Source organism: Cyclopterus lumpus, chromosome 20 (genome assembly GCF_009769545.1).
Source record: "Cyclopterus lumpus isolate fCycLum1 chromosome 20, fCycLum1.pri, whole genome shotgun sequence".
Lineage (NCBI taxonomy): Eukaryota > Metazoa > Chordata > Actinopteri > Perciformes > Cyclopteridae > Cyclopterus > Cyclopterus lumpus.
The window spans coordinates 6103356-6130144 of NC_046985.1; the positions used below are offsets into that span (position 1 = coordinate 6103356).

A 26789-nucleotide genomic window follows, 5' to 3' on the forward strand; every position below is an offset into this window, starting at 1 on the left:
ATGCCCATAGAACAATGTGTACAAGCGGGCTTTGAAGTGGAGACAAAAGCATAAACATTATTACAAATGCATTAATTCATTCAAGGGTATGATCTGGTGTTTTGGGGAGCCACAATTAGGTGTCCATCTGAAGTTCATCCATTCTAAACTGTACGGGGCCTTCAAATGTGAACTTTTACCCTGTAATTCTGCGCTGACATCGTCATTATCGAGTCAATACCATTCTGTGTGTTGTGTGCGTGCATCTGACTGCACAATTGAATACTGTATAGATCCTCAAGTTGGAAAGGAGAAAATGTTTGAGAGTTTTAAACTAAAAAAATATGCACCTTCCTTAAAATCCAAACAAAATACTTCTTGTTCAGGTCAGAGAGGACAACAAAAAAAAGAAGAAGGATGGAGAGTGTGATTGAGGAAGGAGAGAAGGGGGAGAACACAGGCATGAGTGTTTGAGTTTTAAGTGGTGTGATGAAAAGTGTGTCTTTGTTTTTTTTCAGGGGGGGTTTGGGCTCTGCAGGGGCGCAGCAGTCTAAAAGGTTGGCTGACAAGTGCTTTCCAAACATACACATAGTGAAACATGCAAACACACAACCACAAACACACACACACACACACACACTGAACAATTGTACCAAAAGCTGCCATTTTCCAAGTGGAATGACGCAAATGATCGTTATGAGCGTTGAAGCAGAAAAAATACCAGATGTTGAGCATAAAGCAGAGCTGACTAGCAGAGCTGGAACAATGCTTTCATGAATAAACAGAGCTCTGGTCTGACTCCACTAGGTGTTGCTCATTCAACAGTTTTAACGTCATCTCTTGATCATTGTTGAAGCAGCGGTTTAAGTATATAATAATCTGCGGCTCTACAAGACACCTTCCTTTATATCTGTGTGCATCGGAGTGGTTGTTACCTGCTGTCCAGGCTTGATTGGTGACAGCGTGATTCCCTGGGTGTTGATGACGGGTAGGATCTGATTGCCGATCACCGTGGCGATGATCTGGCCTTGAGCGTTGGTCAGAAGCTGAGGTGTAATTGGCTGTACCTGCAGTGCTGGGTTGCCACCCCCTGATTGGCTGGAGGGCCCTGCAGAGTTGGGCATCAGTGGGATTGTTCCAATTATCTACAAAGGGGGTAAAAGAGGAGACAAAATCAGCCGGGCAGTTTTCAAAAGAAGATGGAGCAGAGAGGGTAAACGCTACTGGAGGTATGAGTCTTAATGATCTTGGCCGCTGTGAGTCTTTTTTTTAGCTTTTTGGGAAACAAAGCATTTAGCCGTGTTGTGAGGTTAATCAGGGGACTCAGTGATTTTTAGAGAAAGACATGCACAAGTGTCCACTGATCATCTGTCTGGTGGTTTTACAGGATGGAGCAAGTGAAGCCAAAGCAGACTGCTGGGAGCGCACTGCAAAGGTCAGCGCTGAATACCTGTGTGTGTGATGGTGCACACCACTGACTGTATTATCCATCACCAGGCCGAGCCCGGGATGAGTGTGCTTATGTGCGACTGTGTGTGTCTAAGTGTGTTTGTGCTTAAGTGTCTTTGTCTGTCTCTGGTGAGAAGGAGTGAGGCTGCTGAGAGAAGACCCCCATTTCACCCTCTCTCACACACCCAGGCAGACAGGAAGAAGTGGGAAGAAAGAGCAAGAAAAAGAAACAATAAGAGGGAGAAAAAGAGGCGCATCAGAGAGTGAGACAGGACCTTGTGTTGTTAATTCAACTCTCTGGGTCCCAGGGGTACTTCACCCCTCCTCCACCCCGCTCCAGCCCAGGCTTTCCTCTCCTCTGTGGCTGTAATCAGGAAGGGCAGATCAAAGGGGGCGGCAGAGTGTCACTGCAGCGTTTTAGCTCTCAGAGCTGCCAGAGTGTGGCCAAGAGTGGCGCTTTAGGGGGGACTTAGCGCCTCTTCACCATGATGAAGGTTAATGTCATCTGGGGACTGGTTCTGAGCAGCCGTGGCCCCGTTCCCCCCCGCTGACATCGCTCCTCCACCAAGCCTCATTACACCAGAGAGCAGCTCAACGTGGATGAGACGCCCATCATTCCAAATTCTGTTATTTGGCAACTGGACAAAGACCTGCTTTTGCAGAAAATTGCATCGTCTTCAACTCTTCTTTAAATTTTGTTTTATGCTTCTCCACCTTTACACTACATATTACTACATAGCTTCTACATATTATTAGCCAGGCCTTCGCTGGCTCCCTCACAGCCACCACTGCTGATGTGTTTCAGCACTCGGTCCTCCTCCCCCTCCCCCTCCCTTCTTCTCTTTGACATAATAGGGAGGGATCAGTGAGAGAAAGGTGGGCCGGCAATCTGTAATTCATCCCTGCCACGGCTCATTTGCTTACGTTCCTTCGCATTAGGGGAGAGATAATTTATCTTTCTCTCCGCGCCGGCTTTACAAATCCGCTGTAATGCTCTCCTGCCACTTAGCATATTTTATTGCCCTGCCTGACGCTCTTGTCTCCGGAGTCCCACTGATCCCGCTTTGCATGCCGCTGTGGCAGGGAACTTGTTCCGCTCAATTATTCATCGTCATTGGACTAAGTGGTTGTTCTATAAGCATAATAAAATAGCAGGCAACTGACAGCTTAGCTCTCGTCCCTGTCCCACAATGCAATGTTTCTCCATCGGACTATCTCAGGCAGATGTTTCGTGGCAGCGCCTCTCAGCTCTTCTTGAGCTGGAAGGGTAACGCTCAACGGTTTGAGAGCTAATTTATAGACAGAGGGGAAGACTTTATTACACACTTTCCTAATGGGAAAAAGGCTTACGGAGCACGGCCCTCATTTAGAAAAGTATTCTTGAGTTTATAGATTAAGATAATGACAATCGAACCGCAATACTTTTTGAGCGCTTGTTTCATAAAAAGGGTCAATTAATAAACAACATATTAGTTTACATTAATGATGAGATCTATATCATTAATATATTATTTCACTTCAGGTTATATTGAAGCAAAGATAATTATTCAACTCTATTTGGCAGTTTGTCAACATGCCGATATTCTCCATATCCAATTATTAAAGTATTATTTTGATATTATTACCAAACCTCGGCTATCTAAAAATGCCCAACCCAGTACATATTGAGACCATTGTGTTTTTAAAGAAGTGCAACTCTACGTCACCGTGTAATGTTTAAATCTCTAACTAAAAATCACTTTTTAAACCTCTTTCAAACCGCACGTTACTGGTTTTATTCCTTCTAACGTTGCTATAAATTCCTCACGTTTTTACTGGTTATGCACACCAGTGAAGTTACTCTTAAGAAAGTTGCATGTGTGCTTCAAAAAGCTGCAGTACTCCAAAATAGAACTGCAGGAACAAAAAAGCCCAAATTTGATGGGGACATGCAATCATTTTCATTTCTTCAGGTGCAATTTAATCATGGCACCATTTCGTAAATACACAGCCTTCAGGACCTTCCCCGGTTCACGGCTGAGGCCCCACTCCTCAGTTATCTTTCAGTTTGTTCTCGTTTATTTGGCTTCCTGTGTTTGCTCCCCGCTCCACTTCGTATGGCATGTGAGTAACGTGCCGTCCTCCACCCAGCAGAACTCATTAAGATTATGCTGCTCTTGTTTCCACAGAAATGTCATCTCATCTCTCCAGCCAGGGCAATCTGTATCTTTAGCCATGGTCGCCAGGCAATATCTCTGCCCATTTTCTCTCCTCCACTGTTCATGCGGTGAATTGAGACCCGAGAGGGAAAAATGTTTGGGAAGTTTGAACTTGTGTCAACACACAAGTCCAAACATTCAGAGCAAATCAAAGGCTAAAATAGCAGACTCACAATGGTTGATTGGACTGAAGACATTTCCTGGGTAAGCTGTCAGGTATTTTCTATTAATTTAACAGCCCATGTACAATTTCCTTAAATATACAACAAGATGCAGATACAGTAGATTAATGCAGCAAGGATTAGTTGTTTAATTAAACAACAAAATCATCAAACTTTAACTTGTTGCAGAGGCTTAAATGTAAGTATTTGCTGCGTTTCTTATATCATTATAAATGTATTATCTTTGGTTTGGGGATTGTTGGCCGGATAAAAACCGGCAGACTGGGAACTTGGTAGTTCATCGAAAGAATAATTGATACTGAAAATAATCAATAGCTGTAGCCCTACAAAAAGACTTCCAGTTACAAGGGCAGCAGCTGTTTACACTGCGGTTACACCTAATCTAAGGGCTGGAAGCTTCCGTCAATACAAAGGGCACACTTGCTTCGCAGGTTAACCGTGCACGTGTTCCTTACCTGTTGTTCTCTGCATTAGTTCCAGCAGAGAACACCTCAGGGGCACAAAGCCCTTTCCCAATGCTGGGAATGCTGGGAGTAAAAGGGATGCATGGCCTGACAACCCAAATTCAGGGAGAAGCGAGTTCCAAACCCAAAGCTAAGAAACCAGTGTTTATTAAACTCCTCATTTCCCAACACAGTTTTACTGCCACATTAAAGCTGCAGGAAAAGTGAGAATTTGCATTGAATAGAAGATGATGTTCCCAAAAATGCCACAAAGGAAAAAAAGAATCTGGAGTGACAGTGACTTAATAATATTCTGGCTTTCATCCATAGCCTTAATCACTGTTGTAGAGGCAGTGAGGATAAAACGAGCCTCATTGATTCCCCTTGGAGAATAAAGAAGCTGGGGCAATATAATTAAGGTTTCAAAACATATTGAACTCCAAACGTCCATCAAACACAACACTTTTCAAGGTCCCCAGAGCTTTCGCTTATGAAAAGGTCTTTTGACAGAGTTGTGGAGCAAATCAAAAAGGTCAAAGACAGTATACCATGTTTTAAATTCAAGCAACAGGAACGTTTTACTCATTGAGTACAGGGATGATAAAAACTGTTCTCCCAATTCAAATGAAACAGTCCCGTGAATGGATGAAAGCAGATGAGGACATTTTTTGTACTCTTTCCATGCTGACATAAGTTCTCGGAGTGCGTTTGGTGGACCTCTAGCCTTGTTTGAGGTACAGTATTTATTAGCCTGTATAATTTCCTCAGTGCTGGGGGGAAAGGGAGGGGCGGGACCTTCTGATATGGTAGTGCGTGTTTCAGAGCCCCCCGTCTGAATAATGCTGTGGAATAATGAGGTGGGGAGTAAAGGCTGTAGCCCACGGCTTTGACCGTCTCTGTGACCTGATTATGTCAGGGACTGTCAGCCGCCAAGACACTACAAAAGCACAGAGCATCCCATCAAGTCCATATCCAGTGATCTGTCCCCAGTGCTCCGGGCACCTTGTGAGTCCATACTGTCTCATTAGCGACGTTTAGCATCAAGCGCTCGCTCACGGACAACACTTTACTATAAACAAAGAGGCATGGGCACACTGGTGGACCTGAAACCGAAAACCAGCGGGCTTGATGTCAAGTTTAACAATTAAAAAAATCAACTGTTTTCGCTTGTTTTTATTGGTAAGAAAAATTCACCTTCGCTTTGGTGTGTCCATACAATTTTGCTTTAATATGTGCTGTGTGCACCTGCGATAAGATGATTCATTAGATAGGGACCCACAATGACAAGCATCATCGTTCAAGCCTCTGGCTACTGATGGAACAATTCTGCAGCCACCCTGTAAATATGACAAGGTCAGCATTTTACAGCGACCGGCGCATGCGGATAGGAGAAAGAAGGTCTTTGTTTATTCCCAAAAAAGCTTAATATATAGTGGGGTGGCTACTAGAGTGTAGACCAACAGCTTTTGGACAACACAGCTTCCCCACTAGAAATCTATGAGGAAAGATCAGAAATACTATACAAGTGTTTTCTTTGGAGCTGCACATTCGTACGTGATAGATGGTCCAGCAATATCTCTTACAGATCCGTTACCAAGGGAACTGTAGTATTTAATTAGCATGTAGGTATAATAGATCATTCAGAATGTATTTGGTTTTATCGTGTCAGCATCCGATGCTCAGCACCCACCTGTCCTTGTGCGTTGGTGACCAGCTGTCCGGTGGCTCCCTGCAGGTTTGACAAGGTGTTGCCGAACACCTGAGAACCGGCGATGGACCCCATGGCGGCTGCCGCTGCTACCGCCGCCTGGCTGGCCAATGGATTCAGCTGGCGAGGGCAAAAAAAATCATTCGTTAAAACTGTCTTTATGTCACCCATGCAGATGTTTACTAGTATCATGATAATTCCTAAAAAAAAAAAAAAGCAGGTTCAGGAGGGCTCGGTGTTCATTGTTTGCCGAGGCCAGAAAAGGCCTGTATAGACCAGCAGTCCATCATACATTTCCCAGAGGTCTGTGCTCCTGAACCCAGTGGGAGGCTCAAGGGTAGGGAGGAGCAGAGAGAACGGGAGGGTGGTTGTGAATAAGTGGCCATTTTACCACTCTAAGTGCTTCCTCTGGCCCCCGGGGCTCCCCACGGGCCGAGCCGAGCCTCTCCACCCGCAGCATTGGCCCAACAGCATCCGCTTTCACAATAGAGCCAGGCAGTGTGGCCATGCATCACTGTATCGCCAACTCCCTTCAATATGCTTCGACTAAGAATTCCTCCTGCGTCATGATGATCGGACTGTAACTTTTGGAGGAGAGGAGGGTTAAAATGACCATCTTTACCCCCCTTCCCCCCGCTGTAATAGACTCATCTGATCTGGCCTGTGGTTGCAATGGGGACAGGTTGTAGAGTCCCGCCACATCACAGAGATTACCCATATAAATCAAGCTAACCACTTATTAGGGGGCTGAAAATGCACTGCTGATTTGGTTGTAGTGCAGCAGAGCAACGTCTTATTAGGTTGAGTAAGTAGATCAAAGACCAAGACGAGATAGGAGACCTCCCAATTACTCAACAGAATAGAGAAATAATAGAAACATTGCTTAGAAGCATGCTGCCTGCTGCTAATAGTGGTTCAAAACACATTCAAACAAAACTGCTGAGTTTATATAAAAGGTTTAAAATACAACGTATTGTGAAATACATTATTTTAGAGCGTCAATGTTTCCGCACTCTCTGTTCTCTGCAAGGAATTCAGCCACGTTCCTCTGTAATCATTCGGTTGCCATTCATTTTTTATCTTACCCCACCACCATATATTATTACACTTTCTGAAATCAAATGATGAAAAAATGCCACAGAGCGATCAATACTTTTTCATTGACAGTAAAGGTTAAGCACATTAAGAATGACACTGCATTTGTCTTATGAAATCATATTTCATGTAGGTGGCCTTAAATTGGCCGTGATTGATATTGCCTCCCCGCGTCTGAAAGTCATCCAGTTTTTCCCCGATAATCGCAAGATTGTCTTTTATGTGTCCAGCGGTTGTCCTTCATAGATCTCGACGTCTCAAATGTTAGAAAAAGTACAAAGCTGATTCTGACTTTTATGCAGCGGTAACAGGCTCCCACACCTACGGGATAATATGTACGCTCATTTGGACGCTCTGACACTTTGGGAACATTCAAAAACGGTAAATTGCATTTGTAAAAGCGGCTTTCTAGTCGTCCGTGTTGCACTACACATCAACATTCACCCGTTCACATACTCTCATTCTCATACGGTGATGGCAGAGGCTGCCATGCAAGATGCCAACCTCACACACACACACACACACACACACACACACACACACACACACACACACACACACACACACACACACACACACACACACACACACACACACACACACACACACACACACACACACACACACACACACACACACACACACACACACACACACACACACACACACACACACACACACACACACACTTATGACTGAAGAAGTAGAAGTTGAGAGGAAGAAAGAAAGAAACCTGTTGGTGGTAGTTTCTTGCGAACATAAAAGGCCTTCTTAAGTGTTCGATACAGGGGTCTCCAAGCCATGTTGATGAGAACAGTATTATGGCTTTTGTGATAGTGAACGTGTTAAACAGAGCTAAAAAAAAAAAAAAAAGGCTACAGATCAACAGACAGATAATGTGACACCCCGAGTCTCCCTGAAAATCGTCTGCGCTTGGTGTCATTGTGTGAGTGATGGGTTGTTGGAGAAGCTTACAGATTTATTTGAAACATTACCATTGAGCCTCATTCGATGATAGCCCTTTTCAGGTGCTATGTTATTCTGGTGAATCTAGGAGAAAAGAGAGCAGGCTTCACTGCTGCACCCTGGCTGGCCGTGAGTAATATGGATAGCGTTTGGAAGGAGAGCCCGGAGTAAGGAGAGGCGAGGCTGTGTTCAACTCCTAAACAGGTGATTTTCCGCCACGGTGACTCCTCTCAACACCTCGGCGGGGAGGCACAAAATGACAGACCCGGCCGAGCATTTGTACTGATTGCATGTGTTGGAGGAGATAAACAGTGATCTTCCGGTTTGCAGAGCCTGCATATTAACCATTGTGTTTCATTCTTTTCATTCCCAATGAAAAAGGGGGGCGTCGAGAGGATTTTCAGCAGCGTCGACCACTCTGGTCAGAGCCGGGATGACAAAAACAAACTGAGGCCAGTGTATTTGTTCAAGAAATGTTAGAGACGTTAAAGTTACATTCAGAAATGTCTATTTTGTCAAGAGATTGTCACATTGTGCAGCAGCAGACTTTAGCACCACTCAAGCCTCCATAACATCATATGCAACATCATCTTGTCACCTTTGAGTCACCACAACCGCTATCACTCTCCGCACTATCGAGTTCATTATAGCCAAATATAAAAGGGCTACACGGGGATCAGGAAGCACAAAATAAGTGCCTCTGAAAGGACGAAAAAAAAAGCCTGCAAACTCTTAAAAATGCATCTTTTCTCTGGACGGTGTGAAGGGGAGTGAATCTAAACTCCGCCGGGCTCTCCGTTGGCTGTTTGACCATGAGGGTCACCTGGTGCAGCAACCCGTGTAATCTCAGGAATAGAAGGAAAAAATAGCGTCCCCACAAACCGTGGAGAGACCCCTGGAAATGAAAATTGTCTGACACAAACTAACTGTGGGGTTTATTCTTGGTTTTGCTCTTTTCATATGGACGTTTTTAAACTTAATTGCTTTTTCTTTTCTTTTCCTGGGCCTGCACAGGACAGAAAAGAGCAAAAGGTAAATGGACAAAGTGGTACAGACACCAGGAGGCGCATTCGTCGATGCTCGGCCTTCAGCGGCGTGTAAAAGGTATTTTCTGCTCATCTATGATTCAACAACAGAATCAAACATATCTAATATATCAGAGAGAGAAAAGAGAATATAAGACCACAGAGAATGATTTTGCAAATTGGTGATCAGTAATGTTTTTAATTGACAATGAAACCTTTGTCTAGAAAGTGATACTAAAATGTTAATAAGTAAGTTTGGACAATTGTGACACACGCCAACGTCTTCATGCTTTAGTTGCTACCACTCAGCCTAAATTGCGTCAAAGTGGGTCAAACAGTTAATAGCACTATTGTTTCTTGAGAGAAATGTCCTTTATCTCTGGAACAACGTGGAAGTTTCCCTCGTTTATCCCGGCCCCACATCTCCGTCTCCTCCGTGCTCTTTTCCCACTTCGGAGTGAATGTAATCAGCTGTGACATGAGAAAACGCGCTCTCTGTCTGTCAAGACTCTGCTAGTCTTCGGCTGACAGTCCTCTGCTGACTCTTCCCCTCCCCTAAAACGGCCTCTTCTCCACCTCCCCGTCTCCCCTCCCTCACATCCTCTGTGCTTATGAACATCGAAATGCCATTAGGCCCTCCAAAACACCTCCGGTCCCTTGGTTAGCCGGGCCTCGCACTGTGGCCGTGCACTCTGAGTCCTCCCAGTCCTCCGAGCCCCGGCTATTGCTCACCACTGGGCCTCTGCTCCAGCCTTTGTGAAAAATAAACCCCCCGAAAAAGCCATTCTTGAGGATAAATATTGGGAAGTGAAAGACGGATAGAACAACTGGGGCAGATAACACCCGGCAAAATACAATAACGCTGCATCCGGAGACGGTCGGACATTGTAATTGCTTAAGGCATTGGAGGGATGGTGGTGGCAGCGGGTGTGGAGGTGGCATGGCGGGCGCTAATGGAGTGATGTCATATGAAACACCCAGAATGACAGCTAGTTAACTGAGGAGGTTTGGCTGATCAAATAAAATGCATTAAATCCAGGAAATGGATATCGCAGGCAGCTTCAGAAATGGCCATATCTAATGAGGCGAAATGCAAATGAAGGAGGAAAAGAGTCGTGAAAACGTTTAAACTAACTATAAAGGGATGATGGAGTGTCGGACAGTGGCCGTCAATCTCCCCACTCATTACCCTCATGTGAAATTAACAGCAGCTTTAATCATGACATAAAATCTGCTCCAGCCCATTTGTTGATAATTGTGAGGCACAGAGGTTCAGAGTGGGTTCTTTGTCATCAATCACAGCAGCAGTGTATTTCCTCTGGTTAGGGGACACTCGGCGAGTAAAAATACAAGTTATACTACATTCCTCTTACACTATTTCTCTTCCTGAGGAATGATCTATAATATTTAGCTGTTTTATTAAATGTGAAACTACTTGGTGATTAAGTATCTCCAGGAAAGTGCTGACCATTTCAGCTCGTGATGTGACATATTTGGTGCAGTTATTTCTGTACCATACTGGTGTTGGGTTGGAAATCATAGCAGCGTTAAACCCGCGTCGCAGTAAATCTACTGCCGCTCCGGCTTTGACTTTAAAGTTTATACCTGGCTACGTTTTTTTTTTTGGGGTTGCTGTGAGAAAATGAAAAATAAAATCATTAAAGCCAGGAGATCAGAGAATAAAGAAATGATGTTGTATGGTGTATTATTAAGACTCAATTATTCAATATGTAATACAATATAATTCTTGATTTCAGGGGTTCCATTCCGACTGCGACGACTTCTTCCCATTTGTTTTTGTTTAGTTGGAAATCTCTTTTCACTCTGCTGTTGTTTGACATATAAATATAGCATTTGAATGACTTTAATATCCTTCTAATCAATGTCCAGTGATCTTTTGATGTTCCTCAATTCAATATAGGAAGGGTCATCCATGCCGCAGCTTTATAAACACAATAAAGGTAAATGATTACTCTCCACTGTGGTGTCCAAAAATACGGTCAGTAATGAAGAGAAATGGAGGAGTTTGAGGGGGAGGCCTGTCATGTGTCATTGGCCAACTCTAAGCCCTAAGATTAATCACGAGAGAGGGGCTCTGTGGCTAAAATGTGGTCACCCTTGATCGATAAATGCGCCTCCTTCCCCTCCCTCCATGTCTCTCTGCTTCACTGTCTCTGTATTCTTCTCCAAAATATACCCAGCCGTTGGAACAAGCTAAATCAGCATAAGTGGAGATGAATTGATGACATTTACACCCGTATTTGTATTGATTGCTCGAGTTTTGACTTCTGAGGCTCCTCTCTTTGAAGAGTTGACTTAGGAAAAATGCACTGTTCTTGCATTCTAGTTTACAAAACCATCAATTTAAAACACAGAATAAAAAAAAGGCTCAAAATCCTGAACTAAGAAAAATATAAAAATGCTCCTCATAGAGTTCAGGGCAGCTGGGTACAGTTTAGAGGAATTTCAATTCACGCAGCACACACTATACACTGCAAAATACCAAATATAGTCGTTGCTAAACCACGACTGAAAACACAGTGGAGAAGAATTTCTAATAATATTCCACAAGGACCACACATGGGACTTTTGACTTGGTCTGCGAGGAGGGCATAATGCAATAACATTACATTAGAAGGGTCTTTTTACAGCGTGGCAGCGGCTGTATTCCTTGTGTGAACCGGTGCTCTGTTTGCGGTCACTAATGGGCATCAGAAATTACAGGCAGTGGAATCGCGCCCCGCGGGGGGACTGGCCTCCTCAGCGGAGCGGAGCACTTAGACAGTGTCTGGGAGCCTGCTGGAGGAGGAAGGGGGGAACTCAATGTCACAGCCCTGCCTCATAATTAAAGAAACCCTATTCCTTATCCTGTGTTAGGTGAGCCCTCGCTCGGTGCTCTATGTGAGGGCTCCCCTGTGGGCGTCTAATACGTGTTGCCCCCGATGTGCATGTGGGCCGATCGGGGGGAGCTGTGCCTTTCTGTTGGGTGTCGGAGCTGGAAGCCCTCTGACCACGAGAATCACAGACCTCGAAAAGAGAAGAAAACAGATGAAGCCTGAAAAGTCAAAAAAGCCAAAAAAAGTGCAAAGCAGCCTTTAGGTGTAATTTTAAAAAGTTAAGAAATGATCCTTCTGAAATATGATAAATTTAAGTTTCTCCCTATTTATAAATTCATAGCTCATCGTTGGTCCTTAAGTCTGTCGGGTTTTTTTCCTGCCTAATCCCTCATTTGAAGTAAATAAAAGTAGTAGAGCTGTCATGGTCAGGTTGTTTTCCTCATCTAGCTCCCATGCTTTATAATTATTCATATGAAATGTGGTTCTGTTGATGGGCAACAGTCTTATTTTCTGCTTCAGTCAACAGTGCACATTTGTATTTCTAAAATGTGGAGCGCTTGTTATGTAAGGCAATTTTCTGCCTTCTTAAGAGCCGGATCTCCTGTGCATTAATAAGAGGCGAGGCTGAGCTGCAGGAGAGCCGAGGGCCCGTTCATGCTCTACACCACACAGCCCAAACTAGCAGCACACACACACCACTCATTCGTACTGCACTGTTTTATGAGGAAAGTGTGATTTTAAAACAGGTGTTATCATGGATGATGGACACATGTGAGGCGTCTTACAGCTCACGTGTATTCAAATAATACTTCACCTTGAGATTGATGTTAAATATAAGAACACAACTTTACCAGTATTTTTATTTAGTATGTTTTTATTTACTCAACTCTATTTACCTGATTAATTATGTTTTCTGACAACTGACGGTAAGTGCTTCTTTTTTTGAAGCCTCGGAGAAATACTAAATACATTCATTAAATGTGCATTTCCTTCACAAAGGAAGGAACATCAGTGCCCTCATTATTAAATATGGCCCAGCACTTTACTTCTACTACTAAATAAACAAACATATTTATTATAATGATAGTTAAATTAAATTAACATGTATTTGTTTAGCTTTGACGAGCACTCAAAACAATTATATTCTGATAGTAATGTACTGCAAAAACATCTGTGAATGTATATTTCTGTTAATAAACTCAGTGATCTTTTTCCAAACCACAGACACCACAGTTGAGTTATGAGACATTTGATAGATAATAGACTCTTTCCTCAAACTAAGCGTTGCCAGTTTCATCGACAAGCCACAGCCATTTGGTCTATATTTGAGCATGTCATTTTAATTTTGATTTAATACCCCGTGGAATGATGGCGGCCCGTTTCCCTAAATTGAATAGACGTGGACCTAATCTGGAAAATCAATTAATCGATGTGCAAGGCTCATTTAATACACAAGTTAATATAATGGGAGAGACACCCACCGCCCATAAAAAAAAGACACATTTGGAGCAAATTGGACAGTGGAGATTTTAACAGCGGTTGACATAAGTAAAAGTGCACTGCAGTGGAAAGAAAAATGACAGGAGTGTCTGAAGGGGGCCTCAGCTGGAGACGAAAAAGCAGCAGAGATGGGCCCGAGACTTGAAGAGGATGGTGGAGCGAATGGGAGGAGATGGAGGGCAGAATGGCAAGGAGGTGAGGAGAGAGGGAGAGTGCAGACAGCCAGGCCTCTGAAAGGCCGTTGTGGTTGGCAGCCGCTGACCTTGGTGACGATGGGTTTTCACCAGAGGCCTCTAATGAAAGCTGATTGCCAGGGAATAGTGAGGGAGCCAAGGGGTAGAAAAGAGGGGGGGGGGGAGAGAGAGAGAGAGAGAGAGAGAGAGAGAGAGAGTGTGAGGTGAGAGAGAGAGAGAGAGAGAGAGAGAGAGAGAGAGAGAGAAAAGGATAGAGGAGAGGCCCAGGTAATTGCAGCACTTGTGGGTCTGAGGCCCTGCGGTCCTGTGATGCCGGGGTGCAGTGGGGAAGAAGAGAGATGTCTGTGGACGCTTTGGTGGTAAATTGTGGAGCACAGGGGTAGGAGGCAGGCCCCTAGGCTGTAATTACCCCTATGAGTGTGCAGCTGGAGAGTGGACAGGCCCAGTGTGGGGCTCTGACAGCGATCAAGGAGACGACTGCGAAGGGGAGACAGACACACAGACGGAGTCTGACGGAGGAGGAAGACAGGACGCCTCCATCTCTACCAGCCCCCACCCCCCGCCCCCCCTTCTCCCAAAAAACAGCCAGCCAGACACTGGACCAAGGTCAGAGGCTATTAGCCAACACACAACATGCCGGTGACAAGACAGCCATGACAAGAGACAGTGTTGAAGATGCTGCCCCCGGATGAAGAAAGACATAATGTAGAAGGAAAAAAAAAAAAACCCTGACTAATTAGATCAGAGCCAGAGAGAGAGAGAGAGAGAGAGAGAGAGAGAGAGAGAGAGAGAGAGAGAGAGAGGGATGTTGGGGCTCCACTGGATGGCGCAGCAGGGTCAGGAGGGTCCAGGGCATTTGAACTGGAATAAGGCAGCTGATAGGCTGGCCTAAGCCTCCCGCTGCCACGGATCAGTATGTACTCCCTCTCCTCTCCCGGCCTGGGCTGATGTAACTCACTGGAGTGGCAAATTACACCAGACCTACAGCTGTAGCCCGACATTATGATTAATTTGATCAGTAATTTCTCCTGTTTTTCATTTTAATCGCCGCGACCATTCTGCTGTGGCAGGTCTTTCAGATCTAATTAAGATCAATTCCGGTGTAACAGACTTGGCGAGCGCCTTCACCCCGTCAAATCCCTGAGCTCTCCGGGCGTGGAGAAAACCCGCAGCTCTAATCAATCAACTTCCAGCAAAAATCCAGCGGGCTCCCGCAATCAGCCCATTAACACACTTAAGCAAATTTCATAATCTCCCCCCGTCTATTTGTCATCACTGCGGTGGCTATTTCAGGCAGCCAGCGGCCGCATCGCACTGTACTCGGCGTGTTGGGGAGCAGAGAGGGAGTGGGCGGGGCGGAGAGGCAAATTCCAACTCTGTTTAAACCAAATTAGCTGCAGTAATCGGAGTTCAGACCATTGACTCAAGGGGACACAGTCTGTTGTGGTGTGATTTGCATTCTAATCGGGATATTAATAAACCAATTAATTAATTCTGTTTCACAAATTAAAAACACCAAACACTAAAAACTCTAGGGATGTAACAAATGCTCAGGATTCCCTCACTACGGGTTTACCAGGAAGATCACACACCTCCCATGAGATGGGAATTACAATGGGACATTAATTGGAACATAATGAGTGTTTGTCTCTCTGCAGCTCTGTGCTGTATTTCCAGCAAATAGTTGAATGGCTGGGTAATTCAGCACGCCCGAATAATAACGGTGTGTTATCTGTGTAATGCTGATTGTATTATCCTAATTATGACGGACCAGCTCCTCTGGGTGAAGCATGGAAATACCAGAAATGCCCTTCTGTGTGTTCAATTAAAACAAACAAAAAAGAGGATAACGGAGGCAATTCACATGTGTTTGTGAGAAGGTCTCTGCACGAATTAACCACAGTGATACTGGGATGGAAAAAATCCAATCAATGACCCCGGCGGTGAAGAGAGGAGGAGCTGCTGTTTAAATCCTATTGCATCTTTGAGTGGGTGCTGAGGCTGCGACCTGTCCTTGGGCGAGGCCCTCGCTGGGTGACACACTCTTTGACAACACCAGCACTGACCCAGAGAAACTAAACCTTTTATGGCCTTTCTGCCTCTCCCACACACACACACACACACACACACACACACACACACACACACAAACTTCATAAGCCTATTTGATGAGGCAATATCTTAATGATACCTGATGTGGTCCCTTTGGCCCCTCTCAAGGGAGCTCTGTCCTCAGTCATCATAATCATCCTCACTGCTTCTTTTAGAAGAAGACAATCTGTATAACGCTAAGGGTCTCCGCCTTATCGATGCAGGGAGCTTGTTCTAAAGTAACCCTGCTGCCTTTGGGAGTCAGGAAATTTAACAAAAATCAGACCATCCGACTTATAAGTCGGATGGTCTGATTATATGGTATCCAAGGTCTTTGTGCATTGCCTGGTGCAAGCTCAATGTGTGAATCAGTATGTTGGTCAGTAGCTCTTGTATCCACAGTCAGACTGGACAGTGTGTTTGGTGCAATGTAGCGGCTAGCCTTTTGGAGCCCATTAAATTCAGAGGCTGTTTTTCCTGCTGACTCTCACTAGGCCGTGACAGGGCCGGAGAGGGCTGCAAGGGGGAAACAAATAGCCCAACTCATCCTGGCCATAAAGAAGGTTGCACCACAACCCAATAAGGGTCTGACGCTGATGAATGTGACCAGGGACAGGAAGGCGACCCTGGCCAGTCTCCACCAGAAATGAAACCACGGGGATATAAAATAGGTTATTATCGTCACACACTGACAGCCAAACGGACAGAAGGGCCGAGATGGATGGACGGACAAAGTGACTAAAAAGGAGGTTGAGTAGGAAGATTCAGGGACTGATTACAGCCGGATAGTCCAAGGTTAGACAACCTCAGAATCCCTCCTGAATCTGCCGTGGGAGGATCTGAGTCGGGCTTCTTGTCTGGTGGTAAAGTTTGATGTGCTCAAATGTGTCAAAGCTTCAGCAACAAGATGCATATTCTAATAGCTCCACACATAGACAGAAGAGCTGCCAGCCTCTATTCAAACGCTGCCGTTTGATCAAGATCAAGTGCGGACAGAGAATCAAGCATTGTGTACGCTGCTTATGCACGGCCGTTCTTTAAGTGGAGAATTACAGAAATTACAATAGAATGTGTCGTAACTAATTAGTTGGGTATTTGTTTTGCTCCTTGTGTGATATAATATATTCATTTTGTCACTGATGTGCATTATTACTGGGAGCCTTGCATGCGTACAATGGCGCAAGTTGAGATCATGCAAAAGCGAAGCACCAATCTTACATACCGATCCATAATATTGGATGAATTATATCAGATATTAGTCAGAAGTAAATACTTTTTCTTGGTCATTATTCAATATAAAATTGTAAAAACACAACTTTATAAATCTTCTAGAAAAGTATACTTAACATTTGTAAAAAAAAATCAGTTTAAAGACATCTTAAATTGACAAATAAATATTAAATCAAACAAAAGAAAGTCGGTTCCAGATTGGCATGAGGACAACTCTATGAGCTAGGGTATCAGAATGAGTTGGATTGGTGCCACTCTTGGACTCACCGGCAGAGGCATGGGCGGGGTGACGGGCGAAGGAAGGCTGCGGGCCGGCGACTGGTTGGGCCGGTGCGGCGGGGAGTGCTGCGGCTGTCCGGAGGTGGAGGAGCAGGTCGAGCCCGGGGACGGGACGGAGGTCTGCTGCTGGCTGGGCGGGGTCATGCGATGCTGGGATGACAGCTGGTTCTGGGTGTGGGCGAGGGTCTGTTGGTGATGGTGTTGCTGCTGTTGCTGCTGCTGATGCTGCTGCTGTTGCTGCTGCTGCTGCTGCTGCTGGTGGTGGTGGTGCTGCATCTGCTGGAGTTGCTGCAGGTGTTGGAGCTGGGAGCTCAGTGATGAGGTAGCTGTTGATTAAAGAACAGCGAGTTGTTTGATTCGTCTGTGCTGGAGACCTGAACTCCCCGTATGGAGAGCAACAAACGCAAATCAAATTGGAACTGACAACATGTGTTTTAGCACATAAACAGCGAGCCCTCATTATTTGAAGAACTTGCTCACACCTCAGATAGGAACACTGTAGAAAATGGAGGTGTGGGATGTACAGCATGAATTGTGAGACAGATGCAAATTGCATGGAGCCACAACAAGGTCCTCCAGGGTTTTTAGGCTGCATGATAAGAGTCAGGGAATTTAATTTAGCTAGTTGGAGGACAAAGCTATCAAGCCTGACTGATATAATTGCTCTCACTGGAGCCAAAAGTCTTCATTGTCACTTGGAGAATGTCAGAATCTTTGGTTTAATGGCTTAAAATCTCGTAAGAAAGAGACATCCATCTTCACTGGAGGACTTCAGAAATAAACCCATTAACTAATTGGATCCAATAATGGAGCACCATTAGAACTTAATTTCTACATTTAAATGCTTATACATTTTTATGCTGTTTAAAAAAAAAACGGTTAGCACTCCGGATGAGCCAGTCTGCAGCCGCACCGGCATGCAAATACTCCTACTCCTATGTCTACTAAAGGTATCAACTGTGATACTATATGTGGAGAATCGGGCAAAAAAACTAAATCTAAGCTGACCTTCACAGCTCTTTAAATAGAAAAAAGGACAAGCTGATCTCCACACAGATATGATGGATAGAAGTGTTTTTATAAAGCTCTTCACTGCCTTTTTTCAGTCAAAATAAATCCTTAAAAGAAACTGTATTCTACATAACAAAATGTATGTACACAATGACAAAATGCGGAATAAAATAAACAAATATCCATGACTTTAAACTTTAGAAACATATTCTTCCTTACATACAGGTATAATCTGTTGGCTTTGACTGTTGTGGTTTTACAGCTTTGTATAGAAAACAAAAGGAGACCAGAAACAGATCACAACAGGATTGAAAGAGGAAACAAGAGCCTGATGCATGTGGTGAGGTCAACAGATTTGGATTTAAACCGGGACCAGAAGATAGATATCCGGGTAAAGCATACATGGTATATACTGTACTTGTGCGATACCTATAGCTCATTGGCTTAGACTTGTCAAACTGGTAAAGAAATCCAACTACACATTAAAAAGATGATATCTGATTTAATAGCACAAAGGCAACTATTTTTCTCTCTAAACTAATTGAATGAAACACGTTGAGAGACCCCTCACTACACCCTAATATATAACATGATGAGAAAGCACATACACAATGTACTATTAACATGTCTTGACACACAAAAGGCATGAATAACAATAGAGCGTTTGTGAACATCTTTTGATAACGCAGCAGGACAATTGTGAACACAGGAGGAGGCGTGCTTGTATACATACAGAATCGATGCACTTAAATAATTTACGTATGGTTGCCTCATAAAAGATGAATAAAACATCAGGGCAGGTCTTTGATCAGTGTGGTCACTACGACTCCAAGACAGGCACATATGAACATTTGATGAACATCAGATCATCCTCCTCTTTCCTCACTCTGCAGAAGCAAACGAAAGCCAGCGTCTCTCGGCCAGTAAACAGTACACTTTAATATTTCTTCTACCTCTTGACACATTGACACCTCTCTCACACACCCACCCGCATCATGAATAATATATCACCTGTGCAAACAGCAAGAGTCCAATTCTCAAGTGAAATGTTTGGGCAAGTGAGGACCGTCTTTCTCTTTCCCTTTGCAACTTGGCCACGACAAAAGTCGAGCCCTTTTTTTTTTAAATAAAAGGGAACAAAGACGGAGAAACAAAAGGATGGCTGGAATGTGATTTCTGTCAAAAAATTATCTCAACCAGGCGAAGATCAAAGACGACTGAAGAATTTCCTGCAGCGCCAACCATTACGCCGAGGAACCAGAGGTAGAGCACAAAATATGAGGCCAAAGAAAACAAATACAGAGGGAATATGGAAGAAGCCCCATGTGGCCTTATTATAAGGGCTACACCGCAGGTACTATATTCTTTAACAGCAGTGCTTTATAAATTCTGTCATCTTGTTAAGATTGTCAGGACCACTGACCCTCCCTCCCCCTCTACTGGCATCTTGAAGCTCATTCCTTTAACCGCAGCTGTCTGATTGCTTTGGTTGAGCACATAATCCAAAACGGCTTGTCTCAGCTAATTGTTTGTGCTCCTTCCTCCAGCAGACACAAGGCCGAGGATGAGAGTGGGAGCTTCACGTGTGATGGAGAGAGAGGGCGAAAGGGTGCCGGGATCCTCCACTGCTCATTATATCTCCCACTGTCTCTTTGTTGTGTTTCATATTCGCTAGTTCTGCCGACTGCGACGCAAGCGGCGCTCCCACTTGATCATCACGCCCTAGTGGGGGGGGGGGGGGGGGGGGTGAGGGTGAGTGCAAGGGGTCCCACTTTCACTGTTGTCACAACTCGCCTGTGTTAATGTTTATAATGAGGAATGAGTCAGATCATAAAAAGGGAGTCGTGCAGCTGACTAAATGATCAGATACAAGCTGAACTGCGGCATTGTGTGCTCCATTTAACCGTTTAACAACAATCATTTGGGACCATGTAACACCAGCACTGAGAATTCGGCGGTCTCCGACCTCAGTGCTTCGAGAAACTGTCCGCCATTTCTGTATTCTTCTGTTATTTTTTTACGTTCGTGCCACAGTAGAAATCAACTGTTATCTTTGACTGTCCCGGCCCCGGCTTCTGAAGTACTGGAGGACGAAGCGAGACTGATTGTCAGAGGTCGCAAGGCTAGGTCAAAGTCTGCTCATTCGTCAGACAAAATGCTATTTTTGTTTCCTGTGCGGTTGAGGAGTGAAGGTGGGGGGAGGCAGCCTGCTCTCTCATTACCAGCGCTATCCCAGCAGTCCCTGCCAACCCCCCTATTACGGCACTTTTCTCTCTGGGGCTGATTCAACTCCTTGTTTTCCTCTCAATGCACAATACCTTGCTTTACAAGCATTCCCTAAGAGTCATCTTTTATATTGTTTGTGTTTGTGACTGTTTGTGTGCAGGTGGAGTCGAGGCAGCATCCAGACATCTTAAATATCTGCCACATTGATAACTACTAAACCGATGTGTGAACTTTGCGGAACATGCGAGACATTAATGCCGAAGGACAAAAAGGCAGTGTTTGTTGTGCATGTATGAAAGTGGCATGAGATGCAGTTGTAGCAAAGATACACGCGGCATAACATCCCCGCTTCACCTCTAGCTAAGCAGCAGCTGCAAATGGAGAAATATATATTGATGCATTGCCAGGAAGTTTATCGGAATAGGTGCCCATCGTATTATAGCCCTTAGAAAAGGCCCAGCCAAGGCCAACAGGAAGTGTGACTACAGCCATTATGTCTGCACAAAAGGACTGCACCAAACGGCGTGTGCTCCGCACAGAGTAAGTACGGTCAGACGAAGGCAGAAGTGATTAACTCATGTCGCAGGATTTCAAGTTTCCTGTGGGTCAAAAAGGAAAACCGACTGTACAGAATGTATTGAGTTCACAAGGATGAATACAATCCAGTGGCCTTCGTGTCAGATGGGTGTGTGTGTGTGCGCTGAATGCTTTTCTTGAAGAACTAATTGGTAGAGCTAAATTTCTTTTGGCAGCATTTAGTTGCGCTGTATATTAAGAGCTCATCAGAGGCTGCAGATGAGCCTGTCAACAGTTAATGAAATTGCCCAATGTGACCCGCCCTGTATATATATATTTTTTTTAGGAACTGCTCTCGTCTAAACACAGCTGTCATTCTCTAACGAGAGAGGTGAGAGGGGACAAACAAGCTCCCCATTACGGCTCTGCCTCACGTTCCGCTACGGGAGTCCATAAACCGCTGTCTCAATTGCCTTTTCAGAGAGTCACACTGATAATTACTCCACTGGAGGTAAGGAGATTTAGCCTCTATGAGATCTGGTAATTACAAATGTGGTCAAAGGAAGGTCATTTTAACTCCGCGGATTAGATGGGAGCCCTCGCTCACTGATGGAGTGGATAACATCACTGGTTCTGCACTCGTTTCTTTAGGTCACCGTCAACTTGTATCTACACTGGTCACTTTGATAACGTCCATGGAATGAAACATTCATTCTTTTCAAAATCGTGATCAATCTGTCGATTACGTTTTCTTCTGAATAATTCATTTAGCCTATGAACTGTACACTTTTACACTACGGAAATTTTATTTTTAATTTTTTTAAACAGAGATGAAAAAGAAAAAAAAATATCGGTACCAAAGAAATAAAATATCAGACGGTAAAAGTACTTAGAAATATGTAAGTGTTATATTATTGCTGTATGTATTACAGTGTCTTTCTATAACGGATGCATTCATGTGTAAGTAGCATTTTACTGTTCTCGCAGGTAGAGGTGGAGCAACTATTTTGTTTCATTTAGAACAATTCAGCATGTTTTATTATCTTTTGTATGTTGTTTATGTACAATCTTAATTTGCAAGCGTCCAGATTAATGCAGCAGAGTAAAAATAGAATTGGGAGCGCGCATTCGTGTAACATCCCTTTTACCAGCGAGTCCAAACAGTTGGTAATTAAAGAAATGGAAAATAGACTCCTGCGATGGCTGGAATAAACATGGAAATAATGACACTTTAAAAAGGAACTAGTAAGCTACTGAATAAAAACATTACTCAGAGCCACAGCAGGCAATATCACTGTTTCAGTCCGGCTGCAGGGGAACTCAGCGACTGCAAAAATAAAATAAAATAAATAGGCATTTAAGATTTGAGTGGAGTTGGGGAGCCACAGGATTTTAGAGAGTAAACCACATCGCTTGTAGGGATCCAGAGATAATGCGTTCACTTTGTGATGCAAGCCAATATCAAGCTGTGTTGTAGAATCCTCACTCTGGGGGAAGCGTTTCAAAGAATCAAATCCTCTCCATGGAGATGTTACACATACAAGAAAATCACTGTGTGCTTGATAAAGTTGCCCTCTGTGTGTATTGCTTACGCGAGGTTATTGATTTCCAAAGTGTGGTCCGGGGACCGTTCGGGGCCCTTGAGAAAATTCCAGAGGGTCCCAAGCAAAGCAAGGTCTTGTTTAATTTCACGATTGCCTTCCTGAGATGAAATTATATTGTAGCCTTTTCTGCATTTTAATACGGATCTGTAAAAACTGTGCTAATAAGGCAGAAAGTGTGCATGTTTTCTTTCCAACTATATGAATAATTTTCACAAATCAATCATGCTTGAAGGTTTGTTTATCAGCGAAATGAGTTGGTTCACTGTCTGATTTAAGGAAAAAACTGACTAATTGAAACTTTCAAGAGATAAAAAAAGAAAAGAAAAAAGATGTATTTACTTACAGTACATCTTGAGCCTCCTATTCATTAATTATAAATAAGTGCTTCGTCATGAGATCGAATAGGGTTTTGTCCTAAAGAACCACATTTAAAGATGAGTTCCACTCGTGGACAGTTTGTAACACTGTGCCCGGTCAGGGGTCCAGCGCTTTTGTCCTTCCGAATCCAGAAGGTGCCGGACCCCCGCCCCCCTCCACCCCGTCTTTAGAAAAAGAGAGCCCGTATGCCTGCCAGGACGGACTGGGTTATTACAGCATGCTCACGGTCGCATCACGTGTCGTCAGACCAAAACAGAGGCCGCAAGTAAAAGCCTCATGCAAAATTTATGTTCATGCGGCTGTTTCAGTGGGTGGAAAAATCAATATTGCGGGCCTGATGCACGGAGATGACTGAGTGCTCTCTGACTGACAGTAAAAGCTGAGAGAGATTGAGGGGCTACATTTACTGCTCTAGAAATGGAGTGGAGTAGAGTTGCTCTAATAGTCTAATGCACCCTAAATTTGAATATCATTGTGGATTATTTTGGTAACAAGTTGGATTTTGAGAGCTTGAAAAAAAATCCGCCATTAGCGAAAAGAGAACAAATGAGGAATGAGCCAGCTTGTTTTCACATCTTTTAAAACACATCTTGCGTCGTGGTTTCTGAGCAGCTACAGTATTGTATATTATGGGGTTATTAAGCCTTCCTTTCCTTTCCAACTTACACAGATATAAAATGATTGTAGAATAATCAAAAGACAATGTGGGTATGAGGAGGACATCATAGGGATTTTGTTCCGCGCCGCTTCGCTTACATATGCTTTTGATAGCGTACCACATACCCACAGTGCATTTGGGAAGGAATGTGAGAAGAGACCGAAAGAAAGTGAGAAAAAGAAATTCAGTGGGATGAAATAACCCCAAACAATGGGATTTGCTTTCCATTCTTCTGCCTCCATCTTCTGTCTTTAATTATTCCCTTTGGTTGTCTGAGGGAGCGTGTAAGCACTTTCACACAGCACAACATGCCCAGCAGCACAACACTGTCTGCCTTAGTGATGTGGAGACTTCTGAGTGACACTGAGCCTCTTGTGATTATTAATGCTGTTTAATACAACACAGGGCAGCAGCTATGATTGAGGGAAAAAACAGATTTCAAAATGCATGCATTCAAAATGCAATGTGAATGGAATTATGTACAACACGAGCGCTGCACTTGAGATACATTTTCCCCGTGCTACATAAACAATGTGTACACCACGCAGTGAAGGCTAATATTTTGTAGACGCACCGCTGGAAAATGTGTATTTGATAACAAAGTAGCAACTGTGCTCTATTTTGTACACAACATTTAATGGAACCTCAGCTGATCCTGGTGGGATCCTTTGTGCCGGTTTAGTAGTTTCTTCCTGAATCGTATACAAGATATTTGAGAGCCCAGAACGATGTATGATGAATGAAGTAGCATGCTACTTATACGCTTATCGGGCTCACTGACTAGCAACAGGTTCAGCAAAGGGCAGCCGCAGTAAATGAAATTCCGCACCGGGACAATATATCATCAAAAGAAATGTATGCACCTGAAAACTTACAAGCCTTCTTCAGATGCGGACAAGGGGCCTGACGTGGTTGGGGGAGGGGGGATGGGGTAGTAGAAAAAGAAAAGGGGGGACATAGGAAAATAGGGGGGGGGGGTGTTTTTTTTTTTCTGGATGGGTGACGAGCAAGCAAGTGGAAGCAGCAGATTTTGTTGAATCAGTTCTATTTTCATACTGGCTGATCTGTGTCTTTTAACCATTTCACTGCAGCTGGAAAATGAAAAGTACCGGGGCTAATTTCACAGTGAGAGCTCACTGAACAAACCCCCCCACGGTCTGTGGAAAAAGGTGCCAAGTCTACTTTGTCATTGTGAATTACAGCAGTGTAATTCAGGAAACGGGCTTGTGTGTGTGAGAGGGGAAACAAGTAGACAATGTGTTCAGAAAGTAAGGCAGGAAAATCATTTTCCTCCCTAGCTGGAGATAGTGGGTTTTACTTATGATGAGAAAGTAACAGATATCTCTCTCTCCAAACATGCCGCCCTGTACTGATGCCACAGGATCCATCTGTGATGTGTCTGCAGTTAGTCCAGAAATAGCACCCACGGGACTTAACACACTCCTCAGGCCTCCTACGGGACCTTTTAAGCTGCAGTGATACTGATAAAAGCCCCACATATCTGGCCCCCAGATACCTCCATCATTAATTAAGGTAATTAGGCCCTGGTCAGCAATTAGTAACCACAGATAGCTTTTAGCAGCGGCTGAGGCGTCCCCGCTGGTGAGGGCTTTGGTTCCACACCATCTGCTGACAAATGTCACCACAGAATCTTTGGTTTCCCAGACGGGGGAACCGGAGAGTCGTGTTTAAAGATGACCTCTGTGTGATCCTGGCCGGCTCCCAGACTCCCACAGCCGCTCTCCTGCTGCCGCTGCAGCACAAGCGCTTTGTTTGTTCTTCTCACTTCTTTGGTTCTGTTCCCTTTCAGACACAGAGGACCGAGCGCTATGAAAATCCATACGTGGCGTACGCGGCCAGAGTGGGAAAAGGAAACATTCACTGCACAAGGTATCGATCAAAATTAGAACATCTGGGCAGAGTGTAAGTAGTATTGATTAGAGCGTAATGCTACATTGATTTGCTTGTATTATTAAGTCCATGATTGATCCATATTGATAAGATGTTAGTTTAAATTATAATGTTATATTAAAAGTGCAGATACAGTGTATCAAAAAGAAGCTGTACATATAGTAGCATTAAGCAGGTGTTCATAATGAATCATTACTCAAGTGAATTATTTACATCAGGACATTCCTGAATGCAAATTCACAGGAACGCATTAACAAAAGCAAACACTGACTGTAAAACGGAAGACACGCAAATGTGGCACTCGTACTAATATGAAAATACAGCAGTGTGTGTATTTCATCCTGTGGCAGAGGTGTGTGATTTAAGTCGCTCCGAGTACAAACACTGATAAAAACCTTAGAGAACAGATCATGCAATAACTCGCATTACTGGCGAATGGGAAATAAAGGATGCAGCTGTGCTATTTTACACAATTCCACATTTGAAGCAATCGGTGATAACACCATTTTCATTCCGGTTCAGTCCCATAAAATTACCATTAACATTACAACTCATGCAGAACACAGATAAATGTAAAATGTCACCCAGTTCTGCCAGGCGGGAATTCCAGTTCCACAAGATTAGCATCTCTGCCTGCTCTCTCCCACTGCACCTTGTCTAATATTTCATTTACAACATTTCATAAGTTCATTTTTCCCTCACCGACCATGTAAATCACAAATCAATTTTCATTTAAAATGCTTGACTACAGATTGTTGCTGAAAGCCACTGAATTGCGCCTCAGCAATATGGCAGACCTTTAGCAAATCTTTCAGAAATAGTCTGGCGGAGGAAAAAAAAGTGAGATGTAATTTCTATAAAACAACTCCGGGGTCAAGTGGTCAATGCATTTACTGGAAGCATTTTAAGGGCTGAAATATCATGAAAACAATACACATTATGTACTGTAATTTTCTTCTGTTCCACGACTCCCTCATTTATTTAAACCTCAGGCTTGTGATCGACTGGTCTACTCACCAGGAACAAAATGCATTATTATTATTATTACGATGAAAAGACGAATATATTGGTTTGGGACAAATAATCCATATGTATGCAACAATCTTAAATGCTGAATATTTATTGAGGAAATAAAGTGTGCGGAAGATTTCGGGAAAAAGTTCAGATAATGGAGATTTCATTTATAACATAACTAACATAACTTGGAATATCTTTCAATGGCAAACTGTTAATTTAGTTGGACAGTATAAGCATGTTCCACATTTAAAAAAGGTAACCGGGGAAAAGGTAATCTGTTACAGCACAAGGG

The 26789-nt window shown here is 43.8% G+C and overlaps 1 protein-coding gene across 1 annotated transcript in view; it reads right to left on the bottom strand.

Moving 5' to 3' along the window:
- Positions 1-26789, bottom strand: part of pou6f2 (POU class 6 homeobox 2) — a 66657-nt gene that overhangs the window by 8811 nt on the left and 31057 nt on the right. The window contains exons 7-9 of the mRNA XM_034560362.1: positions 17165-17502; positions 5942-6079; positions 915-1124 (exon numbers count right to left, since the gene is read on the bottom strand). Of these exons, the coding sequence (XP_034416253.1) occupies positions 915-1124; positions 5942-6079; positions 17165-17502 (686 nt within the window). The remainder of the gene's footprint in view (positions 1-914; positions 1125-5941; positions 6080-17164; positions 17503-26789) is intronic.